This window comes from Daucus carota, chromosome 3, assembly GCF_001625215.2.
Source record: "Daucus carota subsp. sativus chromosome 3, DH1 v3.0, whole genome shotgun sequence".
Classification (NCBI taxonomy): domain Eukaryota; kingdom Viridiplantae; phylum Streptophyta; class Magnoliopsida; order Apiales; family Apiaceae; genus Daucus; species Daucus carota.
This window is the reverse complement of record NC_030383.2, coordinates 57,692,378-57,716,333: the sequence shown is the minus strand read 5'-3', so window position 1 is coordinate 57,716,333 and position 23,956 is coordinate 57,692,378. Positions and strand designations below refer to the sequence as shown.

Here is a 23,956-nt window from a genome sequence, read left to right as displayed (position 1 = left end):
AACTTGATTTTACTCGAAAACACATGTTTTAGACGCTTGTATTTGTCAATACTATCAGTTCGTTATGCTGATCATAAGTACTTACAAAAACCATATGGTTTTAATAATTTAGTAAAGCAATTTCTTGTATATTTTTCCCATGTTATTTACAGGGTGTTCTTTATCTTTGGCTTTCGGAAATTAATACTTAGTACCTGTCTTTTTATATTAGAGTATCTTGAATCATGTAGAATCTTATTTAAAAATCATTAATATATATTATGATATAATTCCATTTATAACAATCTAAAATATTAGTAACTTACTATTTTTAAAATATAGTAAACACTAGCACGATATCTTATAGCTTCAGAAAATCTATATAATTTTCTATAAGTACAATTTAGCCAACTAATTTTAGTCAAGGAGATGCTTTTATATGGAACATTTTCAATGAAGCTGACTATAATGATTGACTAAATCGGACATGTAAGACCTTATATAAAATTTGCTATAGTTGTAAGACATTTTGCTTTGATGGTATTGAATATATTTTTAAAAATAGTATATTATTATTATTTCAAGTTGTTATAAATATAATGTATTATTTTAATATAGTCATCCAAAAGAGCTTGGCTATAATTATAGATAAGAGGACAGTATTGTTGGAGGGTAGTATTTTCAATAAATTATTTATATTTTTTATTTTTGGTATGAAAACTCATTTTTTAGATAAGAATTTTTTATGGTTGGAGTTGCTCTTATATTTTTAGTTGTAGATATTAATTAACATTTATGATATTGGAAGGAGATTGATTTGTATTATTTTAGCTCGAACCACTCATAGATTTGTAGATATTTTTAAGCTTAAAATAATTATAAATCTATTGTAAATCTGTGTTAAAACCAAACAACAAAACTATCATATTTGTTTGTGCAATGCAAAACAGTGAGCAAGACAAATCAAAAGACGAGTATACAAAGGACAAATATAACAAAACCCGATTCTCGTGCGTGACTGTATTCTTAAGGCGTATTCGCCCCTCATCGTATGTGTAGAACGATCGTTTCACAGGATAAAATGAATTACGATATCATTGCAGAAGAACAGCAACACCAGCAAGCTAGATTTCGTGCAAGAGACTTATCAACAAAAGATAGAAGATAGAGAAAAGGAATGATGGCTATGTATTTTTGAGATGATTAACCCTAACAACTTATAGGAGTATATAGATGCGAGATGATTAACCCTAACAATTTATAGGAGTATATAGGTGCGAAAGACTAGTGCGCTACTCTTTTTCATAATTAGTTATGGAATCTATTTAAAACTTGCAATTAAGCTACTCTATTTTATATATAATCTGATGAAACAGAATCAGATTAAAATTTGCAAACTATTATATTTCATAAATAATATGAAACAGAATATAGATTAACGTAAGTCATAATTTTTTAGTCCAATTCCGGTGAAAATATATTAACGGAGTTCTTTGAATCATCATCTCTTACCCATCCCTTAATCATAAATGTTCAAAATATGAGTTGTCAATATGGTACTAAGAATCATATTTTCCAACAAATCTATATATATGTCAATCATAAACGTGTAAAGCGGGTTTTAAGCTTTAATTAAGATCCTCTAGTTGATCCATTTTTGAAAATGTTGCACTTAGATTAAGCTAGACAAATGCAAGTGCCTGTCAAACTAGCTCGCCTGATTAAACTTTTACTCGACATTAATCCAGTTACATGTCGACAGACAATATTTTCTACTTTGACCAAGAGATTTGAGCTGTTACTTTTTGCTTCTTTTTTTCCAGGTAAACAGAGGAATATACAGAGGTAAGGACGTAAGGTAGTGTAACCATGGAAGACAACAGACATTGCAGCATTTAGTATTATTAGGACAGAGGAAGAAGAAGCCAAACAAGTATAGGACTCATGCAGGGGGTCAATTCAAGCGTGAGATTCTCCACTGCTCAGAATATGCATACACTGACTAACCCTTTACCGAGACTGAATTTACGAAGGATGATCGGGCTGTTTAGGTGAGTTTAAAAGAATGGACTTCTTGGTTAAAATAAAGAAATAGAAGTTAGAATTAAATTAAGACTTATAAGTTATTAAGTTGTTTGGAAAATAAGTAAAAGCCGTGAAACAAAAGCTAGCATTCTCAACTTCTTATAATTACTTCTAGGTTTTTTACCCAAAAAATAAGTTGTTCCTTACTTATAGTGGATAAGCCGGCTTTTAAACCCAGCCAAACGCCCAATATCTACGCTATATATACACTCTTTCAAGTTGAAACATTAAAAATTTGATAACCCTGTCGACTTAAACTCATGTCTTTTTATTTCAAGATTTTATATTAATGGACTTGGTTAATAATGTTTCGCAAGCGAATCAGTTTGGTTAGGTAAACGAGGCTAAGAGTTATGATATGTACCTAGCTATGAACTAGAAATTCACTAGGATTTGGTTCCGTACAATAAAACAAATATGTATGTGGTCCTTACAAGAGAAATACAAGGGTAGTCGCAATTAAGAACAACACTTGACGATAACACAAGGTGAGTGAAAATACAACTCAAGCTTACGTGTATGTGTTAGGTTTCACCATTCATTCATTATTGATGAGTAACAAGGACACTAAGGATCGATCTCCAGAAACCCAACCATTTGTGAGTCTTTGCACCCAGAAAGCTATGGCTAACCTAACCTATGTTCATAGAATCATAGCCCCCTCAATCTCTCTATTTCTTCGTGTGGCATATGTGATATGTCTACAAATAATTATGTACAGTATATACAGATTACAACATTTTTGCATGCCAAGACAAAAAATACAAATGATTTCGTAAACGTGTTCTCATACTAAAACTGTTTTTCAGTTCGATCATTGAACCTAGATAGCTAGATATATAGCACGCTAAAAACACATGCGCAAATTTGATTGTTTCATACATATATGTACGTGTTCTTACACTAAAACTGTCTCTCAATTCACAGAACCTGGTTATATCATGCCTAATAGACGACACACGATATAGACCGGGTCTGTGAATTAGAGGAATAACTAATGTGATACTGTAGAATACAAAAAAATTAAACACAGTCCGTGACATGACAGTCTAGCTCGAATGCAGCCGTAATTTGTGATCCAAAAGAAACGCAATTATTGCAGAAACAATCAGATAGCCATGATTAATTATATTTAGTGAACACAAATGCGGCCACGCATCTCATATAAACAGGTATGTATATAGCGTGTATATGGAAGCTGAATTGCCCTTATCAGCTTCTTTCGTCAACTAATATATGTGTCTCTGTATCAGTAGTACTAATGTATAGTATATGAGAAGACAATAATGCGAAAGGGTCATGGTGCCCAATATATTCCTTCGGCTTGTCGCTTTTCTAACTATATATTCTCTCAATATACTAATGTAGAATACGACCCTAGCACTGTTGGTCCCGAGATCACTCCAACCATAACCAACCGTTCAAAATATAGAGGTGTAATGCGTAAGAAATATTGTTTGAAACTAAATCGAAAATGCAGGCAAAATTAAGATATGAACAGTGCTAATTACTCCTAAAATATTCATCCAGTGAGCACATGAATATAATAATAATGAAATTTCTGTATGCACATAAGTCACTCAATTAAAATCAGTCATGCGATTGGGAGTACGTAGCATTACTCTGTCAACATATCCCTCGCTTCGGTTGAAGTTAATTAACTAATAATTTAGTTAAGTAACATATATAAGCCCCCACAGACGCACACTTTGTATATGTATATATATCATCTGTGCCAAATTGTTGTCAGGAGGCTAGCTAGTCAGTGGAATAATAACTAGTCTGCATCAAATCTAATTAGCATATCAAACTACTTTACATTTTATAATTAAAGTGCCAATTTTGGTTTCTTGTAAGACAACATGATCTACTAAACAAAGCATTTAGAGATTTAGAGATCTTTATCGCATAAACACGTAAGCGAGGCCGGACAGAAAAATCCTCTTTCGACGTGAATGGAACTCACAGTTGCATATTTCTTTCTTTCGAATCAACTGCATGCAGATTAGTTATAATTGATGATTTAATTAAACAAAAAGTTGCTTATAAACTGTGCAAGACGCTTCGATTCAAGTTCAGCTTCTCAAGTTATTCTTAATTAAGATCAAAAAAGAAAGGCCAGGAAATTAAGAGTGATGCATAATTTTCAGGGCCTTCGCAGCTTTGAATATTAGAACGTCACTACAAGAAAAACGCAATCAGACAACGGTACTTTTTAGACAACAGTTTGGTGAGTGATGGAAAATTAATATAGTACTACTCATTTAGCTGTACAACAGAGGCCGCGACATTCACCCCCTAATCAGGCAATATTAAATCAAAAAGGAGCAAAGGTATACAGTCTCACAAGCTCCCATGGAGGCTGCTATAGATGGGTTATGGGTATACGTATACACTTAGACTCCAAGAAGAAAAGGGAAACTAATCAGTGGCCGACATCAAGGATATCAAGTTTCACTGATACGAGATGAGAAGACTATATATGGGGATGTTTGGGTGGGATTCTTAGTTCAGCTTCTAGAGTTATAAGTCAGAAACAGTTTATTGGTACTGTTAGTGTAACTAATTTATAAGTCAATTTCTGATTAATAAGTCAGAATCAAAAAGTTGAAAACTCTTTTTAATGACTTATTTTAATTTTAAATTTTGATTTTACAAATATGTAAAAGACCACTTTAAAAGTTAATCTATAATAATTTATTATTATATATCAAAAAAATTATCCAAACACTCACTTATAATTAACTACTCATTTATAAAGAATAAGCATTTCTTTTAAGTTACGCCAAATGGCGCTATATAATTTTAATACTAGTGCTATATACGTCTCTGATCCGTAGTAAGAGAAAGACTTGTTTTTGATTCTAATCAGCTGCTAGCAGAGCAGATCACATGATCAGGGTGTACGTTTGGCTCCAAATGAGCTGCTAGCAGAAATTTTAATTGAATTTCAATTAGTAATATTTCTTGTCGAGATGGTTCTTAAGAAAAAACCACACAATTCTTCATATCTGCGCATCATTAGATAATTATCAAAAACATTCCAGGGATAACAAAAACAAAAGGTTCTTACATTTACTGTTTGTAATTGCTGATTAACTGGAATAGAAGATGGAAGTATTGAAATGTAAATTATCCAAATAATTATATATACAATCTTACAAGCCTTTAAGATATCTCTAGTACCAGCTATGGTGAACTATATAGCTATAGATATACAATTAATTTGAATAGTACTACTACATATATATTTGTATATGGTGTGTGTACATCTTCTGCTTATTAAACATCTCGGCCTTGTCTCGCGATAACATAACCAGAATGTTTTATTGGAGGAAAATGCTGCTGTGATTATCTTCAAATTTCATCTCCATATTTGAAGTTCCATCTCCCGGATGCATATCTTCAAAGCTTGTATCCATTAAAAATCCGTAATTATCTATAATTTCACACTTGGAGTTGATCATGATCATTTCATTAAGATGATCAGTGTGAAATTGATGATGAGATAGAAGAAGGAGATTAGGGTTTAATGGTGAAATGGTGTGGTGATTGCTAGGGTTTTGGTGATCATGAGGTGCAGGGCTTTCGGAACTGAAAGTTTGGTTATGATAAATATTACAAGATGGAAGCATAATTTGTGCAGCATTAGGAGATGTGTCACCACCAGCTCTTGCCTCAGCATCATATACATTTTGTTGGCTGAGTTCAATGTTGCTTTCTGTCTTTGATTTGTAAAAAACTCTACATAACACCCAGTCCTCCTGCAAAAATACACATCGAAATCATCAGTATTTTATTCAAAACTAGTTACTCCCTCTGTTTTGAAACACAAATAGTTTGACTTTTTGGCACACACTTCTAAGTCTTCTAACGCATGGTTAAAATTATTAATTTTAGAATTTTCTTTTTTTTGAATAAAAATATATGCTTAATATTGTAGTTCAAAAAAAGAAAATTTTAAAAATAATGATTTTAGCTATGCGGTCAAAAAACTTACAAGTGTGTGCCAAAAATCAAACGACCTATATTTCAAAACGGAGGGAGTAGTATTTATCTTATGCATGAGCTAGCTGTGTCGGTGGGGATGCAGTTGGGCTTCTATGATCTGTTATCAGAAGCATTTAGGAAAAAACATGCATGTCGAAAAAGGATATCTGATGTGAGCTCTACTATACAACAGGAATTAAAGAAAGAGAAGAACTGGATTTTGTGTTTTTTTGAGGGTTTTACAGAAATTTTCGGATATATGTTGGCAGAAGGGGCTTTTGTCAGTGCCTAATAGAAGGCAGATGAGGTTTACCTTAGGAGGGATGAGCGGATTTTCAAGGCGGAATTCATGCATGATCCAGCCGGTTTTAATCCCATTAGGAGCTCTATTTTTGTAGAACACCAGAGTCTTTCTCATTCCAACAACACAATTAGTCCCTGGATCCACCACTGCACGATCTTTTCCGGTGGCCTTCCAGTATCCTGATGTGGTGGCTCTATTTGTTCGATATCCGGTAGCATACTTCCGATCCCTGAAGCTGAAGAAGTACCACTCTGTTGAATTCAGCTTCGCCACCTCTTCAAAATCATCACAAAAAATTACATGTTAGAAGAGGAATGCTGTTTAGGATGTTTGGCGAGACGACGAACTGTAAAAATCTGAGTTTAGTAAACTCTAGAAATATGTATAGTGATAATGAAACAGCAAACATGTGTACACTTGTGGGGGTATATATATTAGACTGATAGCGATTCTAATTACTCGTTATGTTACTTTTTTTTTCTTGCTAGAGGTCAGGTTTGATTTGAGAGAAAGCTCAGATGGAAGATTTGATTGATGAAATCTACTTTTTAATGTACTGGAATAATTGTTATGTATAGTTAAGTCGATGGATCATATCATCTTTTTTTACATAAAAGAATTGTGGACCATATATATAACTGCAACAGTTTCAAATTATTGTTTCACGATGGAACACTCTCTCTCTCTCTCCCTCCCTCCCTCTCTCTCTCCCCCTCCCTCCCTCTCTCTCTCTCTCCCCCTCTTTCCCTCCCTCTCCCCCTCTCTCTCTCTCCCCCTCCCCTCTCTCTCACTCTCTCCCTCTCTCTCCCTCTCTCGCTCCCTCACACAATTATAGATCGTATGTATACATGTTCAAGAACACTAATCAGATAATTAATACAGACATTAGAACCAGTATAAAACTACATATCAAAAAAACAGTAAACAATTTTATTTGTACTCGCTCAAATCAAATTAATCTACTCTTAATCACATATAGACAATAGATCACCAACAAATAACCAGTACCAACACAACAACATGGCCTTATCAGATAGAGGACCATGTTACCCTGATTCCGATTCGAAACGACAAGAAATGACACATAAATTCAAAGACTAGCTAGCTACCTAGCTACTTATCTTCTGATCAAATTTCTGTTTACAAGTACTACACAAGCATATGCAAAATGATCCCCACACCTCTCAAACCAAACGTACACACAATAATATGAGAGAGAATTCCACTCAACATACACCAACAAGGAAAAAAATCACAAAGGAATTAAAATTAAAAATGCTATGGAACTGAAAAGAAAGCTAAACCAAAAGTAGAGCTTACCAGGAAGCTGCCATGGCTCACATGTGTGAAGGTCAATATCCACTAGAGTACCTTTGGAAACATCCTCATGTGCAATCTTTTTGTGAAGATAATGGCACACTAATTCTTCATCACTCGGATAAAACCTAAATCCCGGAGGAAGTGCAGCTCCAATGTCCCTTAAACCCATGTTATTATAACATGTACATGTGTGTGTATATATGTATAGGAAGACAAAGAATGGGTGAGGGTATATATACACAGGAGAGAGCCAGCTAGGAATGGGAGAAAATGAGGTTGATGAATAATTTTTAGAGTTAATTACAGTTTGTAACCCCTAGGATTGCTCCAAACGCACTTAAGATCCTGAACTATCAAACGTTACATAATGCACCCTGAACTTTACATTCTTGTGCAAGTTGTAACCCATAGTCACTATTCCGTCCAAATATGCCGTTAATTTTAACTGTTTGAGAGGTAACAGTGTGTATATTAGTTTCTAACAGCTACTTTACCTCTTGTGACCCCTCAAAAATTATGTATTATATTTTGAAATTATTTCTGAACACACACAACGATGTAAAAAAATTTAAAATAAGTTTAAAATATGTATCTAGATTTAGAATCTGAAAATTTATTATTATTTTTACATAAACGATGTAACTTATTTTAAAATTTTAAAATAAATACATATTTAAAAATTATTTTAATAGTTTTTACATCGTTGTGTGTGTTTAGAAATAATTTTAAAATATAATACATAAACTTTGAGGAGTCACAGGGGGTAAAGTAGCTGTTAGAAACTAATATACACACTGTTACCTCTCAAACAGTTAAAGTTAACGGCATATTTGGACGGAATAGTGACTATGGGTTACAACTTGCATGGGAATGTAAAGTTCAGGGTGCATTATGTCACGTTTGATAGTTCAGGATCTTAAGTGCGTTTGGAGCAATCCTAGAGGTTACAAACTGTAATTAACTCAAATTTTTAACAATTACTTCTTCTGTACGTAGATTATGCATATTTTGGGGGGTTCTAGTAAAATTGAACCGACAAAATTTATATAGGCTAATTGAGGAAAAAGGGTTGATCAATATATCTTTCTGCTTTTTAAATAATCCACCATTTATTTTTATACTAGACTAATATATTGTATAATGTCAGAATGTTCAATTTTGGAAAATAATAAAAGTAATTTTGTACAGAAAGAATCAGTAGAAGGAAGTGTAAAATTATTATTTTACCCCTGCATTCGTTAACTTTAACAATGAACTTGATGAAATATGGTCAATGGCGTACATATTGAAACGTTTTTTAAACATTAGAGTGCATATTGACAAGAAATTTTGTTTGAGACCAAATTAGAAAAAACGCTTAAACTTATAGGGTGCAAAGTGTAAATTACTCTATATAATAAATTTTGATTCCGCTTATTATTTGACTAATCGCTTCCGAGCTTAGTGCGTGAAGCAGGGATGAATCCAAAAGCCGTAAAGTCAAAAGTATGATAAGAAAATAAAATTAAATTTGATTTAACACATTAATTCTTGAGTAATACAATAAAGTCTAAGCGAATTTTTGTTTAATTATCTGAATTTTTAACTATTTGAGATTGTTATTCCATCACTCGCTAGCTATATGATTATTATTACATACAATATTTAGATGTTTATGTCATTGCACAATCAAATAAACCACTTAATATATATGCATGAACAATTTAATTAGTGAGATTTATGTTAATTATAATTCACTTAATCTCATTAGCGTCTCGATCTTAACTGAATTGTCAAAGTCTTATGTTATTTGTAACTCAATTTTCGAGAAGTGTCTAGATCCTAAACTGAACATTTAAGAAATATATATAGAGAAAGAGTATTGTAATAAAAAAAAATTGAACTAAATTTCTTATTTAACTAGAATGATGCTTAGGGTTAAGTAACAACAGTTTATGATCTATTTTAATACTAAATTTGAGAGCTATTAACTCACATGACTAGTTATGATGAAGTTTATGTTTCTCGGTTATTAGTTAACTGGCAAGCTTAGTGGTCAGTTGAGCATATATGTACCGTTGGTATATGTATTCACTATGTGATAATATGGTGTTGTGAGACTAATACGTCTAAACTTCTTGTATATTCTGAAAGCTATTGTTGACTTAATTTGTAATAAAATATTATGATTAAATCTTTACATTTTCATTTATTTACTTGATTGTGTGATACTTGATAGTTAGATATATTTATTTGTCTATAATCTATATTATAATTACATGTATGGGTACATTCTTATAATCGTCTATTAGGACTATCCAAAACTTAATGATCATGTTACGTACATATGTCAAATGCAACTGTAGTTATCTACGAAAACGGTATATATATATATATATATATATATATATATATATATATATATATGTGTGTGTGTGTGTGTGTGTGCGCGCGCGCGCGTGCGCGCGCGCCCGCGCGTGGGTGGGTGTCTATATATATAGATAGTTGAATTCTTTGAAGACCACTTTTTAACGGTAGATCACATATATCTAGGTACAAACAGAATATTATAAAATATATTAGTATACAAAACATATCTGCTTGGGATACATATATGGTCTTCGAGGTCACAATAAAATAGTGGTCTCCATATATTTTTTTCCTATAGATATTAAGTGTTAGATTATTTATTTTATTTGTAAATTAGGATTACTTTTAATTTCTGTAATTAACTTGATATTTTAATTAGAGTATAATGTTTTATTGTAAATAGCATAAAAATGTTAGATTCGGAAGAAATTGAGCATTAATTTGGGACGTAATTTGGACTTAACTTATGAGAAAATTCAAATTTATTATGTAACTTATATATACATAAATGATTGGATCATAACTTGAGTTCGGGATATCAAATTTAGATTATTTAAGATTTCACGATAAGACGAAGAAATCATCCACAATTCAGAAATGGTCCAAGAATATAATTTTTGAATGGAGAACCCCATACATAGAACTAAGAGTAAACCGAAGATTTTAACAATTTGAACTCCAACTTATTTTTGGAATAATTTTTATTTTCCTATAAAACAATAAAATTCTTATATATTAGGATTATGATCAAAAGTAATTAAACCCAATATTATTTTGTCGGTGATAATATATGAATAGTCGTATTTGAGAGAATTAGAAAGATGGGAAAAGGAAATCTTTGATATAAGTGTTATACTTTTTTTTGACAAAATATTAGTGATATACTTCGCAAAATACAGCACGGTATAGATTGAAATAATTAATCATACAGGTCCCATCTATTCAATCTTCATCACATATATAAGAATAATTCGGTATTCGAATTTTCAACTGTAGGGTCGAAATTGAACACTATTATGCCCTACCAATGCTTGTAAACTTCGTATATGTAAATATAAATATTGTATTCTAACATAGAGTCCTTATAAATATTAATTAAACAGTAATAATATAAAACAGTGCAAATTTTATCTAATTAGGATAAAAGCGAGCGTGTGTAATCTACACAGGTCGATTAAGGTCTCAACGAATCATGCAATAATTATGATTCTTGAGTTTTAGTAATTTATAAGTTAAACCATTATTATTATTTGTTGGCTGCAAGACAACAATAATTAAAATAAGACAAATCCATGTCTGTCACAACGTGCAATCATCTAAAAAAATAATTAGAATTGTGTGTAGTAGATTTTGACGTAGTGGGGCCCACTTATACATACTTAGCAAGAAAGATTGTTGAAATGGGACCTCAATTGTTCACAGCTTGTTGGTGTAAATCAGAGATTAGTGAGGTAATTAGCTTAAGATCTCGGGCCACGTGTAGGGTTACGTGCTGATTTGGCAATTTGTTGAAGAAATGGTCTGCCTTATCCTAGCTAATGAAGAGCATTAATCATGTATTACATTAATTATTTTCATGAAATTCTCTCATGTGACTCTATGAATGGCCAATGAAAAGTATGGTGAAGTGTTTGGAATCTGTAAGATTAAGCCAAATGGGGAACTCGTGATAGTGATTTCGATCGGCAATATTAATATTGTTTTGTATACATGACATTTATAAATATTGATAGGTATTTGAGAGGATGATTAATTGGGTAATGCTGATTGAAAGATGTACAACGTTGTGGATAAACTAGGGAGGGGGCTACACGTAGATTGTGCTAATTGCTATCGGTGGTTTGCCAATGAATTTGTTTCTAGAGTAATAATTTCATATTTACATTAATTGTTTAGAATTTCTGTTATTTCTGTAGTAAATTATATATTTTGTGCACTTTATTATATATCGTGTTTTTACCTCCATGACCAACATAAGTAGTCATAATATTTCGGGTTGGTTTGTGTACTTTTATCTTCAGAAAAATAATATTTTTCATATCATATATCAAATATAAATACATGAATTAGCGATTCAAAATTTTTTGAATTCTTGCTATAGAAGTATTTGAATTATTCGACACATTGAAGTCTAGAAACTAATTTTGACTAAAATTCCGTAAATATGGTGACCGGCTCAAATACACTAATTTCTAATAAAATCCTGATTAAATTAAAGAAAAGGTGAAAGTTTCATTTTCGGTCATAATTATATCTTAGCCAGTATTCTGTTTTCTTTCCATTAAAAAAAATGTTATTTTCCACTGTCAAAAACCGGTTGAAAAAGTCCTTTTTCGATCATATTTTCTACCATTCCACGACTGTCGAAATCAAGCAAGTCGAAAATAAATAAATGGTCGAACCTTAATTAATTTCGCTGATATTGGACGAGGCAATTTGAGCTGGGAATTAACTTTGACCGGCTATATAAATTTTTGACGATCAATGTAATGGGCAGAAAAATCTTTTTCATTGTATATTTATGACTGTATTTAATATTTGAAGTCCGGAATGAAAGAGGAATAAAATATAAAATCTTGCATAATAAGAGTACACTCATATAATATTATATAATAATCATAATATATAGGAGTATATATATAATTATAATAATCATAATAAATTATAATGTAGCTGTATATTATACACTGATGGAGCGGCCTGTCAGGGGAGTGTCAACAACACTGAATCAAGGAAGCAAAACAGCGGCATGTATAAACCAATTAAGAATAATCACGTTTTGTTAATCACGAGAAATCCTAATTAATTATAAAACTATAACTACTTATAATATTTTTAGCTAGACAACAATTAACAAAGAATTAAGGGAATGGTGCATGAACACAACATTGTCACTTCTAATATTCTATCTATAAATATTTAAACATCCTAACAATTTAATGATCATCAATGCATTAATTAGGTAATTACTCAGTGATAGTGCTTCCATTTAATACCAATGAATCTCAACGACAATCATAAACTATACATTTCATGAATAATTACTATTTTTATGTAAACCTACTGTACGTGTATGCGCGCAACTGTTTAAGTATCTTAATTATAATATAATCTTAAAAGATTCTGATTTTTATTTTCCCCAATTTTTTATATTTATTTAATATATATCTATATTAATTTATTTAATAATAAGTATAATATTTTAATAACTACTGATTTGTTCTAGCAAAGGACACTACATGGTCAAAACCGACCACCTAAAACCGACCGTCATGGATAAAACCGACCGTCTCCGGAGAAGAATCTGTGAAAATAAAATAAGTTACACACAAAAGTAAGTGCCATGGCAGTGAATTCGCAGGAGATGTGTCGATAACAATTATTCTTTTTTGAAAAAGATTGATACTATCTTCCCTAAATTCCTAGACACGAAAGGTAGATTCAATGATTGTTGTAATTATAGGGTTAGGGTTTACTTCTAGCCAGGGAAATGTAGAATTGCCTAGGTGCGTTTAATTATATCTATCATGTTAAGTATGGTTTGAAGTTGGAGATGGAGTGACGGCTTGGTGCTAATTATATTTGTAGGCTTGTAGCTGGTAATTTTAAAAGCAAAGAAAATGAATAGAAGTAGTCTTTGCTATGTCTTCTTATTAATCGCAATTCCTGATGTAATTTTATTAATTTTTGACGTGTATTTTTTTTGTTGGTTAATTTAATCTAGAATTATATATATAATAATTATTGGTTTCAAAAAAAAAATAATTATTATAAATAGCATCAAATATAATATTAACTTAATATTAATATTTTAATTGTTAAAATCGGGCGCCTATCCAGAAGGAGTGAATTTGATTATATATTTTAACATCTTAGCAGTTATTAAAATAGTCTGTGTCAGATACTGTGTGTTCATGTGAGATCCCTATTTTTGAAATCTATTTTGTCTAGTACTCTCTCTGTCTCATTTTAACTGCTTTTTTAGAGAGATGCACACAAACCAATTTTTACATTTATTGTGATGTTTATTTGAATACTTTTACCTAGCTACCCCTAATAAAAGTCAAACTAAAATACCATTTGTATTGCATTGAAAATATAAGCTCCATTTAATGAGGGGCAAAATTGAAATTCACCTACCAAATAGTGTATGAAAACAAGAGAAAGTCACATATTTTGGGACAACAATCAAATTCTAAAAAAGCAGTTAAAATGGGACGGAGGGAGTACAATTTTTTCTTTTAAACTAGTAGATCCTAGAAATTTTATTTTCTTATTTCTTAGCCGAATATCTAACAAGTCAACAGTTAATTAATTCTTGCATTGTGAATAACACAAACGCATGAAAAGATTTAAAACTAAAAATTTATAAATATGTGTATAATAATATCAAATGAGCTTCAAAAGAATAAAAAAATTGATAAAAATCTGAGTTGTACGTGTGTGTTGTGTTTTCTTTTATTGACACTGCACAAAACACACACACACACATATATATATATAGAGTCATACTCCACTAGAAACCTCCTTATCCTAAAAACTAAAAACCCAACTGGATTATCACTAAACTCTATGGAGAATATCACTAAATTCTCCTGCAACCCCACTTTCTCCTCCAACCCAACCTGCCTCCACCTTCACTTCCTGTAACTTCATGCCGCCACCCCATCCATGTCCACTGCCCCTCCATGTCCGCCGCCTCTCCATGTCCGCCTCCACCGTATCTATAACCAACAAATTCAACCCACCTCCACCTTCTCCTTCTTCATCTTCTCTTCCTCCACCACCTCCAGTTCCGTCACCTCCACCTCCGTCGTCCTCACCTTCATATCCACCGCCACCTCCACCATCTCCACCACTGCCACCACCACCAGAATCAAATACAAAAACATATCTGCAGATTTCCCCAATTTTTGGGAGTTTTCACTAAGTTTTACAACACACATCACTAAATTCTAAAGAGAATATCACTAATTTCTGAAGCGTATATCACTAAATTGTACGCATAAATCATCAGTTTTTGTAAATATATCAACGAGTATATCAACACTTTAACACTAAAATATATGATAGAATCTAGTCGTTCACGAGATTAAGGGAGAGAGATCATCGAAAAAATGATCAGGGAGAGAGAAGGGGAAGGACGAAGGTGGTGATGGCGGAGAGAAGACAGAGTTGGTGATGGTGGAGAGAGAGAGAGAGAGAGAGGGGGGATAGTGATGACGGGGAGAGGGAGAGACAAAGCTGGTACTGCAGATGATGGCGGTGAGGTGAGTCAATGTTTTTTGCGTGGATAAGATTTGATCGGGGCAGATTTGGGTGGCCTGGGAGGGGTGTGTTTTATTGGTTTTAGATTTGTTTTGGTTGAGTGTATTTAGTAATTACAAGAGTGTAAATAGTGGTTTTTAGTTTTTATTTTAAGAGTGGTTTCTATTTGATCATGAGCCTATATATATATATATATATATATATATATATATATATATATATATATATATATATATATGCAAACATTCAAGAGAGGGACTCCTTATATGGAGTTACATAGCGCGCCACTATAAATCATCAATTTTATTATAAATTCTGTTATAGAATACATATAAAACGTGATTCTAATATAAAATACTATAAAATAAATCTATTTTAAATAATTTAACACTTGAAATTTGATTAAAAAAAGTATATTTTCGAAACTGATTCTACAACAGAATAATTCTGGATGATTATTATTCTGTTATAGAACCATGTTGAGATATTGCATAATTTTAGATGATCTTTGGAATAAAAAAATTGTATAACTTCATTTTCGGTTTAATAATCAAAATTTGCAATTATATTTCATAAAAAATATAATAAAATATATATTATGTATATATTTATAATGGTGTGCTACGTAACTCCATATAAGAGGGTATGCTATGGAGTGTTACCCTATATATATATATATATATATATATATATATATATATATATATATATATATATATATATATCAATTTTGAATTCAAATGATCTTGATATTATTATACAAACTAACAAAATATATTTAATTTAAATCAACTACTAAAATCAAGGAAGAAAGATTTGAATATACTTGTAATACTCGGAGTTAAATTAAATCTTTTATGCATGGATCATATCCTTAAGGATCTTACCCTAACTAATAAAAGAAAAATCGCACTTTTTAGAAGTTACAAATGCTTCTCTGTCAAAGCTTTTCTTTTGCAAACACTTTAATCACTTATAAGTCTTAACTCACTTCTGACTTCTATTTTATTTTTTTACTTTAATCAAGAAAAACTTATTTTAAACTCACCCAAACGGCCCCTAAGAACATCTCCAATGATCTTTAATGAAATTGGTTATAATGATCGACTATGCAAGACGTTACATAAAGTTTTCTCAACTTCTGACACATATTACTTCAATGGTATTGATTATATTGATTACATATATACTTTAAATATAACATGTTATTATCATTTGAAATTATTATAATAAAATATATTTTTAATATGATAATTGATGATGTGATAATTATTATAGATATGTAATTGATGAAATGTTTCAATTATCTAATATAAATATTCTTTCAAATATATCATGTACTGCAAAAGTTTAAATGTCAAATAGTATACTAATCCCTCCGTCCCAACCATTTCTTTACACTTTCCTTTTTGGGATGTCACATCCAATTCTTTACATTTAAAAACTTACCAAAAATAGTCAATGAGTCCCACCACTTCCTCACTTTTTCTTCCTTTTCACACTACTTTTTACTCTACTATCTTCTTTTTATACATTAAAAATCAATAGGTCCCGCCACTTCACCCACTTTTCTTTCTATTTTTCACTACTTTATATATATTTCTTAACCTCCGTGCCCAACCCATTTGATAAGAAATGGGAGGGACGGAGGGAGTATATAATAAAGCATCCCATAAGGAGATGTGTCCGACTCGGTGAGGCCTATTGTTGTAAAGTATGGAGTACTACTCCCTCCGTCCCTCCCATTTCTTTACACTTTCCTTTTCTGGATGTCCCATCCATTTCTTTACATTTCAAAACTTACCCAAAATAGTCAATGGGTCCCACCACTTATTCACTTTTCTTTCCTGTTCACACTACTTTTACTCCACTATCTCCTTTTTATACATTAAAAATCAATGGGTTATTACTTTGTGCTTCAATAATTGTGACGTGACATTTTATATTTACAAAAGTGTATAGCAGTTAGTTCTGTTAAAGGACCAAGTTTGAACTTAAAGCTAAAATATTTTCATATTAAATCTCTTTTAACTAATTCAAAACGAAACTTTAATAATAACATAAATTTCAACCTTTTGAAAATTATTACTCCTAGTAATGATTACAGCATTTTACTAAATTATAAACATAAGAATCCCAATTTATAAATTAACGTGTGTGTATATGCAATAGTTAAACCCCAAATATTATCGAACATAGTATACTTTTTAATATATTTTGTTGCAATATTTAATTAACAGGATATATCATGAGATATATAATTAAATTAATTTTATGGCTAGGATATCCTATTGATCAATTCAACTTATATAAAATATTATTCCCTCCGTATAACATCTAATCAAATATTTATATTTGAGTTGGGTACAGAATTTTTAAAAATGTATAAATTGTGTAAAAGCAAGAGAAATGTGGATAGTGATATCAGATTGATATTTATTGTATTAAAATCGGAGAAAAATAGTGTGACAATTAATTTTTATATTATAAAATTTCACTATATTTAGTAACTTTTGAAAAACAAAAAATTGGATGAAAGATCTAAAAAAATTAAATATAAACAAATGATTGTAACATCAGTTAACAATAAAAGTAATTATGCAACACCTTCAATATTTACAGGGACTATACCCTTATAGTTTGGCTAAAACCATTTTTACCAATATATAAGAAAAAGCCCAAACCGTGTAAGGAAGCTTTTATAAAATTGTATATGTATATTAATAGATAGATTGACAGATAAATACATAAAGAGCAGGTGAGCAAGACCAGTACCAAAAGCTGCCCACAGAAATGATTATTTATTTATAGCAAAACTACAAAAATGAGAAATAGAAAGTTGAAATTTTGCATGTAATTTGGTAGGCATAGTTAAATACGTATATATTCCACACTCATTTAAAATATAATTTTATAATATATTTTTTTAATTTTTTTCTCTGAATAAAAGTTTGATATTTAAATTTTTATTTAAAAAAAATAAAAAACAAATTATATAACTAAACTTTATAATAATCTCAAAATGCGTGTTGAACGTAAAGAATCACTAGGACGGAGAGAGTAATTAATTTAGCCAATATATGTATACACATTTTCGTGAGTTATCAACTATGCAAGTTCTCTCTCTCAAAACCCTAACCTCCCTAGCCTCCGTCAAAGATTTTTGAAGGGGCTTCCATCAGTTTTCACTGGTGGAAAGCCCCGATTCCCTTTTTTTTCCTGTTTTCTTGTTTTGAAATCTTATTTCTCATTCAATAAGTTCCCAATTTATTTGGGTTTTGTTAGTCTCTCCTTCTTGTGAGAGTTGGTTTGTTTTGTGTTTGGTGTGTTTTGATGTTTTTCATGACCGAGGTTATAGATCGGCATGATTTTCATGGGTTTGATTCAGATTTGAAGGTTATCATGGGATCACATCTATGGTCGATTGTTCAGAACACTCAGGTGAAAACCAATCAGATGGAAACAAATGTGTATATTCAAATCATCTTCAAATCGCTCAGTTGCCTCTCCAAGAAGGAAGGATTCAACAGCGATATTTTTCAGCGTCTGTCCAATTTCGATTGTGTTTGTAGATGCCGTATGGCTTTTAATTAATGAATTGATTCCTTTTTATCAAAAAAAAAAAAAACTATGCAAGTTAGAAACAAAGAAAAAAAGTTGTCAAGTATGCTTAATTTGATACGGAGATAACCATCTGCGTCAGAAAAGGGCTATAGCTTTATATTGATCTATATATAGTTAATAATTTAACTTTTTGGAAGAGTTTGAATATGATATTACTAATATTCATTTACGTAGAAATTTTGTCAGCTTAACCGTTTCTCTCCTTAAAGCTAAAAAGATAATACGATAAATTAAAAGGAAAGAGTGACTGATCCGGAAAAATTGCAGCACATTAGACTAAAAATCTTATTGGTAGCGTATCCCAAATTATGTTTCAATATATATTTTTCCAAATGACGACGTAATAGAAATATGTCTGATTTTAATTGAATATTTAATGTGCATACAAAATTTTCATTATTATTAAAGTGAGTAGAATTAATTATAAATTACTAACTAAGAATTTGAAAAAAAAAATAGAATAATATTTTGGATACTTAACATTTTACTTGTATTAAGCTTGACGTCAAAAATATAGATATTCAATCTTCCGAGATTATTTGCGTTGCTCCCAAATTTTTGTAGAAAAGATCGGATTGAATCCAACAAAATAATTAGGAAAATACATTTTTTTAGGAGAGATGAGAATATAATAAAACAAAAAATGTTTGAAGGGAGCGGAAACAGAATTTCATCATTTGGAGAGAAGGGAATAATAGAGCAAAGTTGAAATATCTAATATTTCTCACCGTATATTTAGGAGAAAAGAGAAAAGTTCCGGACACAAAATTTAGGAACTGTTATCTTAAGTATTTATTATTTTGTAAGTCATAATTAATTTATAATTGAAATATAAATTTTAACTTATGCTTTTGTAAATATTTTTTATGCTTGCAACTTATCGGGTATGAATTATTAATATAATGAATTATTAATATAATAATAAATTATTATAAAAAAATTTCAAAGTGATCATTTAAACTTCTATAAAATCAAATTTAAAAAAATAATTAACTAAAAAATTTATGATTTCGACTTTTCATTCCGAATCGGACTTATATAAACCCAAAAACTGGATTTTCAAGCTCACACCAAAAACCCCCTTACGAAGTCCCCTTCCGCTTCTACCAAAAGAATATCATGATTAAAAAAAACCACGACATTATTTAAAAAAAAAAAAAAAACCACGACAAATAATACATACATTTTGTAAGACAGCCTTTATACTAATCATCTTACCGATATTTTTCTTGATCTATTTATACAGCAAAGCCATATTGACATAGAATCCAATGAGCAATGCAATGCACTAGAACAAAAGTTCATAATTATGATAGGGAGAGTACGAGGGAGCTAGTGGGTAGGATGCATGCATGGGGTCAATTTATAATACCCGGAGCTGAGATTCCATACTCGATTCAAGCATATACTCAAGACCTCTTTTGTTTTCCTTGACCAAGGCCAAGGATACAAGAAAACAAACGCAGATTTAACCTCGACTCTAAAGAGGAGGGGCGGATTCATTGAAGATTGTGGCCGATGAGATGGTTGGAATTGTAACTCTAGGTGGCCACTTAATGGCCAATGAGAGCAGGTTCAACGGGAAGGACACTTTGAAAATATATGGAATTTGAACCCGTGAGGTGAAAAAATTAATGTTTCGTGATCAATTTCGTTTCGTTTGAATCAAAAGAGCCCAACAGAGAACATCCATGAAGTAGAAATTCTTCGGGTGTTAGAGCTCAAATGTCATTATTTAGCAGCAAAAGATCTTTATTGTCATTTTCTAGAAAATAAAAATGACCCCAACTGTCACTTTAAAATACAATTTTGTGTTGTGTTAACAAAAACGCAACTTTAAGTCGTGTTTTTAGCCGAAAACGCAAATTCAAGTCGATTTTTCTTTTGAAGTGATACTTGATAACATTTTTATAAAAAATGACATTGAGGCCCATTTGACTTAAAATAGTGACTTTTTAGACCTTTTTTCAGATTCTTAAGGTTGGCAAGGACAAAACAAAACGAATATGGTCCCTTGCAAGGAAAACGATCGAGCAAGTCACCAGAAGACAATCTGCAATGACACTATTACGGTGAAAATACAGCTCGAAACCTTACGTGTGTTAGATTTCACCCTTAATCATTCGACGCAAAAGTTTTAACAAAACCCAACTACATGTAATGCTGATAACTAACTAGGCCATGTACTTGCACCCAGAAAGCAATGGTTAACCTAACCTCTATACATTGCCCCTCAATCATAAGCTCTTCATTGCCGCGGAAGTTCTTGATGAGTGATGACTCGAGTCCATCACATTCCAGAGCTTTGTCTCTCTTATCTTCTTTTACATGCATGACTAACACAAACTTTTCTACGCGTTAAACATCACAAATAGAAGCTCATTTATAAGTAAGCACAGTTTCACAAGATTACAGTACTATGTTAACAGGTTCTTAATCACAGTATACAACAGACAGAATATGTGATTCTTGTGTGTATTAGAGAAGCACTAAATAATGTGATAAAAAAACAAATTAAACAAACCCCGTGACACAATCTTGAAAGCAGCCCTGGCTAATTTGTGACCTGAAAGTATTAAGATCAATTATTGCAGAAAGTATACAGAAACACGGACGCAACATTCACAAACAGAACAGTAAGAGGAACATGATTAGTATATAATTAGTGAACATAGATGTGGCCACGCATAACAGCTTGCGTGTAAATTGAACTACATTGCCCCCAATCATATTCTTTGCGAGACTCTTCAAGTGTATATCGTCAATTAATCTATAAACGAGCAATTGAAGTGGGAGGGGGCCTTGCTTCGATTTGTCCCTTTCCTGGTAATTCTCTTGATGTGTCTATATCGATGTATATGTGTGTCTTACATTATGGTATCAATCTGTACTCTTTAACTGTAATATGTCCTAAGGGCGGGCTATCCAGACCAACCATCCCCCCCAGACACACACACATTTTACCAATACCCTCTATGTCCATCTGTCTATATAGATAAAAATTTACGTCTGCAACAATAATACAGCATATGGCCCTTAAGTCATCGTACAATTCTCAAGTTTATAGCAGAAGGACCACAATGACGAGGCAGATGGACCACTAGGAAAACTGACGATAATATTACTTTGCAAATTTGCATATGCTACTCTTTCATCTTTCAAATTTCACTAGATTCATAAGAATTTCCTAAAGCTTAAAGCAGAAAGTGGTACAAAAGCAGTACTGTAGAACTGTTTTGGTGAAGGTGGGGACTGGCCCATAAACTTCCAACAGTATATATATTAATTGAAGTTAATAATATCAGTGTAGCGACTAGCAAGCATGCTTAAAACTGAACTGAACTGAGCTGGACACTTGAATATTAACATTGCTTCAGCATTTAAGAGGACCGATTAACTAGGTAATTGGTAGAGAAGGGGAATGGCAACCACAGCGAAATCAGAAGCAAGCAACGTGAAAATTCCATTTAAAACACTATATTATACTACCCGTTGATCTGTGATCCCCTGCTATCTTGATTTTGAATTTGAATTAGGTTAAGATATGAAAACTCTTTGTTAAATTCTAGACCACTAAACCAGAAATGATAGAAGCGATGCTCAATAAATCAATATAAATCTCTGAACTATTGATTAATATATATCCACAAAGTTAACGTATATCAATCTTTTCCATGACAAGTTGACAACACTGAAGCGAGGGATATCATTTGTACACAATCATTGTCATGAAGCTAATCATAATAGTAAAAATAATATCAGGACATGTCAACCATAGAATGTCGATTACAATAAGCATATAAAAGTACCATAAAACTAATTGATTAAAGTAACATTATTACCTTCCTTGTACGAGGGCATCAGCTACAAACTACTCATTCTTAGATTTGAAGATTTAATAAAGACATGTTAGCAAGGACACGGTTTCCTCTGTGAACGAATTAACATAAACAATTAATTATTAATATAGCTAGAGGAAAATGAATAGACTCAACGGTTGCGAATTTCTACTGCAGATGATTCTATACAATCAACTGCAGCATATCGTGTAGTTGAGCTGTAGAGACTCATCTGCTACAAATTAATGATTCACATAAAATTTATAGCTTAGATCTAAGTAGTACAAGTGTGTGAGCTGGTGATTTTATGAATGAACTAATTTGTTCATAAATGAACAAACCAGACATAATTAACCAATAAATCCCACTAAATAAGGTAATTCATACATATTATGCAAATCATTTTTCAAATTTGCTTTACCCTCGTACAACTTGCATTTTGTACAGTAAAATATATACTTGTTTAACGATCCTTTATCTGCTCTTCTAAATGAATCTAAGAGTTGCCAGAAATATGTCTGCAACTCCTATACATATAAATATAGATCTCCTCTATCTATAATCCACTGAACTATTATTAGCTGTCAATGACATGTTCAGCTGAAAACCCCAACCACAAATTCAAATCCAAAACATACACCCCAGGACAGTAGTTCTTTTTCTTTCTCATTTAATCATTCCCTTAAAAATTCTTATTCGATTAACTCTGCCTCCCATGTAGACCATACAAAGCATACATGAGCAATAACAGACGCACAGTTGCACACAATATCAGACAGGCTGCAACTAGGCATATGTTGTCCTTACAGTCTGTTCTCTAAAAATCATTCATATGGACAGAATGTATTTAAACTTTGGTTCCCAATATTTTCATGTTAGAATTGAACTCCAAGAATACAGGTGGATACCAGATTGTCCCAAAAAAAAAAAAATAGAACACATTTTGAATAAGAAATGTCCTTAAATAGTGCAGGTCAGGCACATTAGGCCCACTGCGTCAAAGGGGCCTAAACAATTCTTTCGTCTCCATACATGCAAATATAAATTTGTATGCAGGATTAAAAAACAATTGTATTACTTCATAAGATTTGTATATCCCTAGGAGCCACGGGCTGATTAACTGGGCATTAATGAAGTTGGGAAGACTTATCTGAACAATAAAAATGAGTACCTCATATATACATTGACCTATTATCTG

The 23,956-nt window shown here is 31.6% G+C and overlaps 2 protein-coding genes across 2 annotated transcripts; both read right to left on the bottom strand.

Moving 5' to 3' along the window:
• Window positions 1-5,182: 5,182 nt before the first annotated feature.
• Window positions 5,183-7,948, bottom strand: LOC108211876 (protein CUP-SHAPED COTYLEDON 3). The gene is made up of 3 exons (XM_017383585.2): window positions 7,679-7,948; window positions 6,368-6,633; window positions 5,183-5,828 (listed from the first exon to the last, which is right to left on the bottom strand). The coding sequence occupies exons 1-3, from the start codon at window positions 7,845-7,847 to the stop codon at window positions 5,391-5,393; spliced, it is 873 nt and encodes a 290-aa protein (XP_017239074.1). The 5' UTR covers window positions 7,848-7,948; the 3' UTR covers window positions 5,183-5,390.
• A 6,642-nt stretch (window positions 7,949-14,590) lies between these two features.
• LOC108212906 (uncharacterized) lies at window positions 14,591-21,253 on the bottom strand. The gene is made up of 2 exons (XM_064090139.1): window positions 21,132-21,253; window positions 14,591-14,921 (listed from the first exon to the last, which is right to left on the bottom strand). Exons 1-2 carry the CDS (start codon window positions 21,251-21,253, stop codon window positions 14,591-14,593), a joined length of 453 nt encoding a protein of 150 aa, XP_063946209.1.
• Window positions 21,254-23,956: the final 2,703 nt, after the last annotated feature.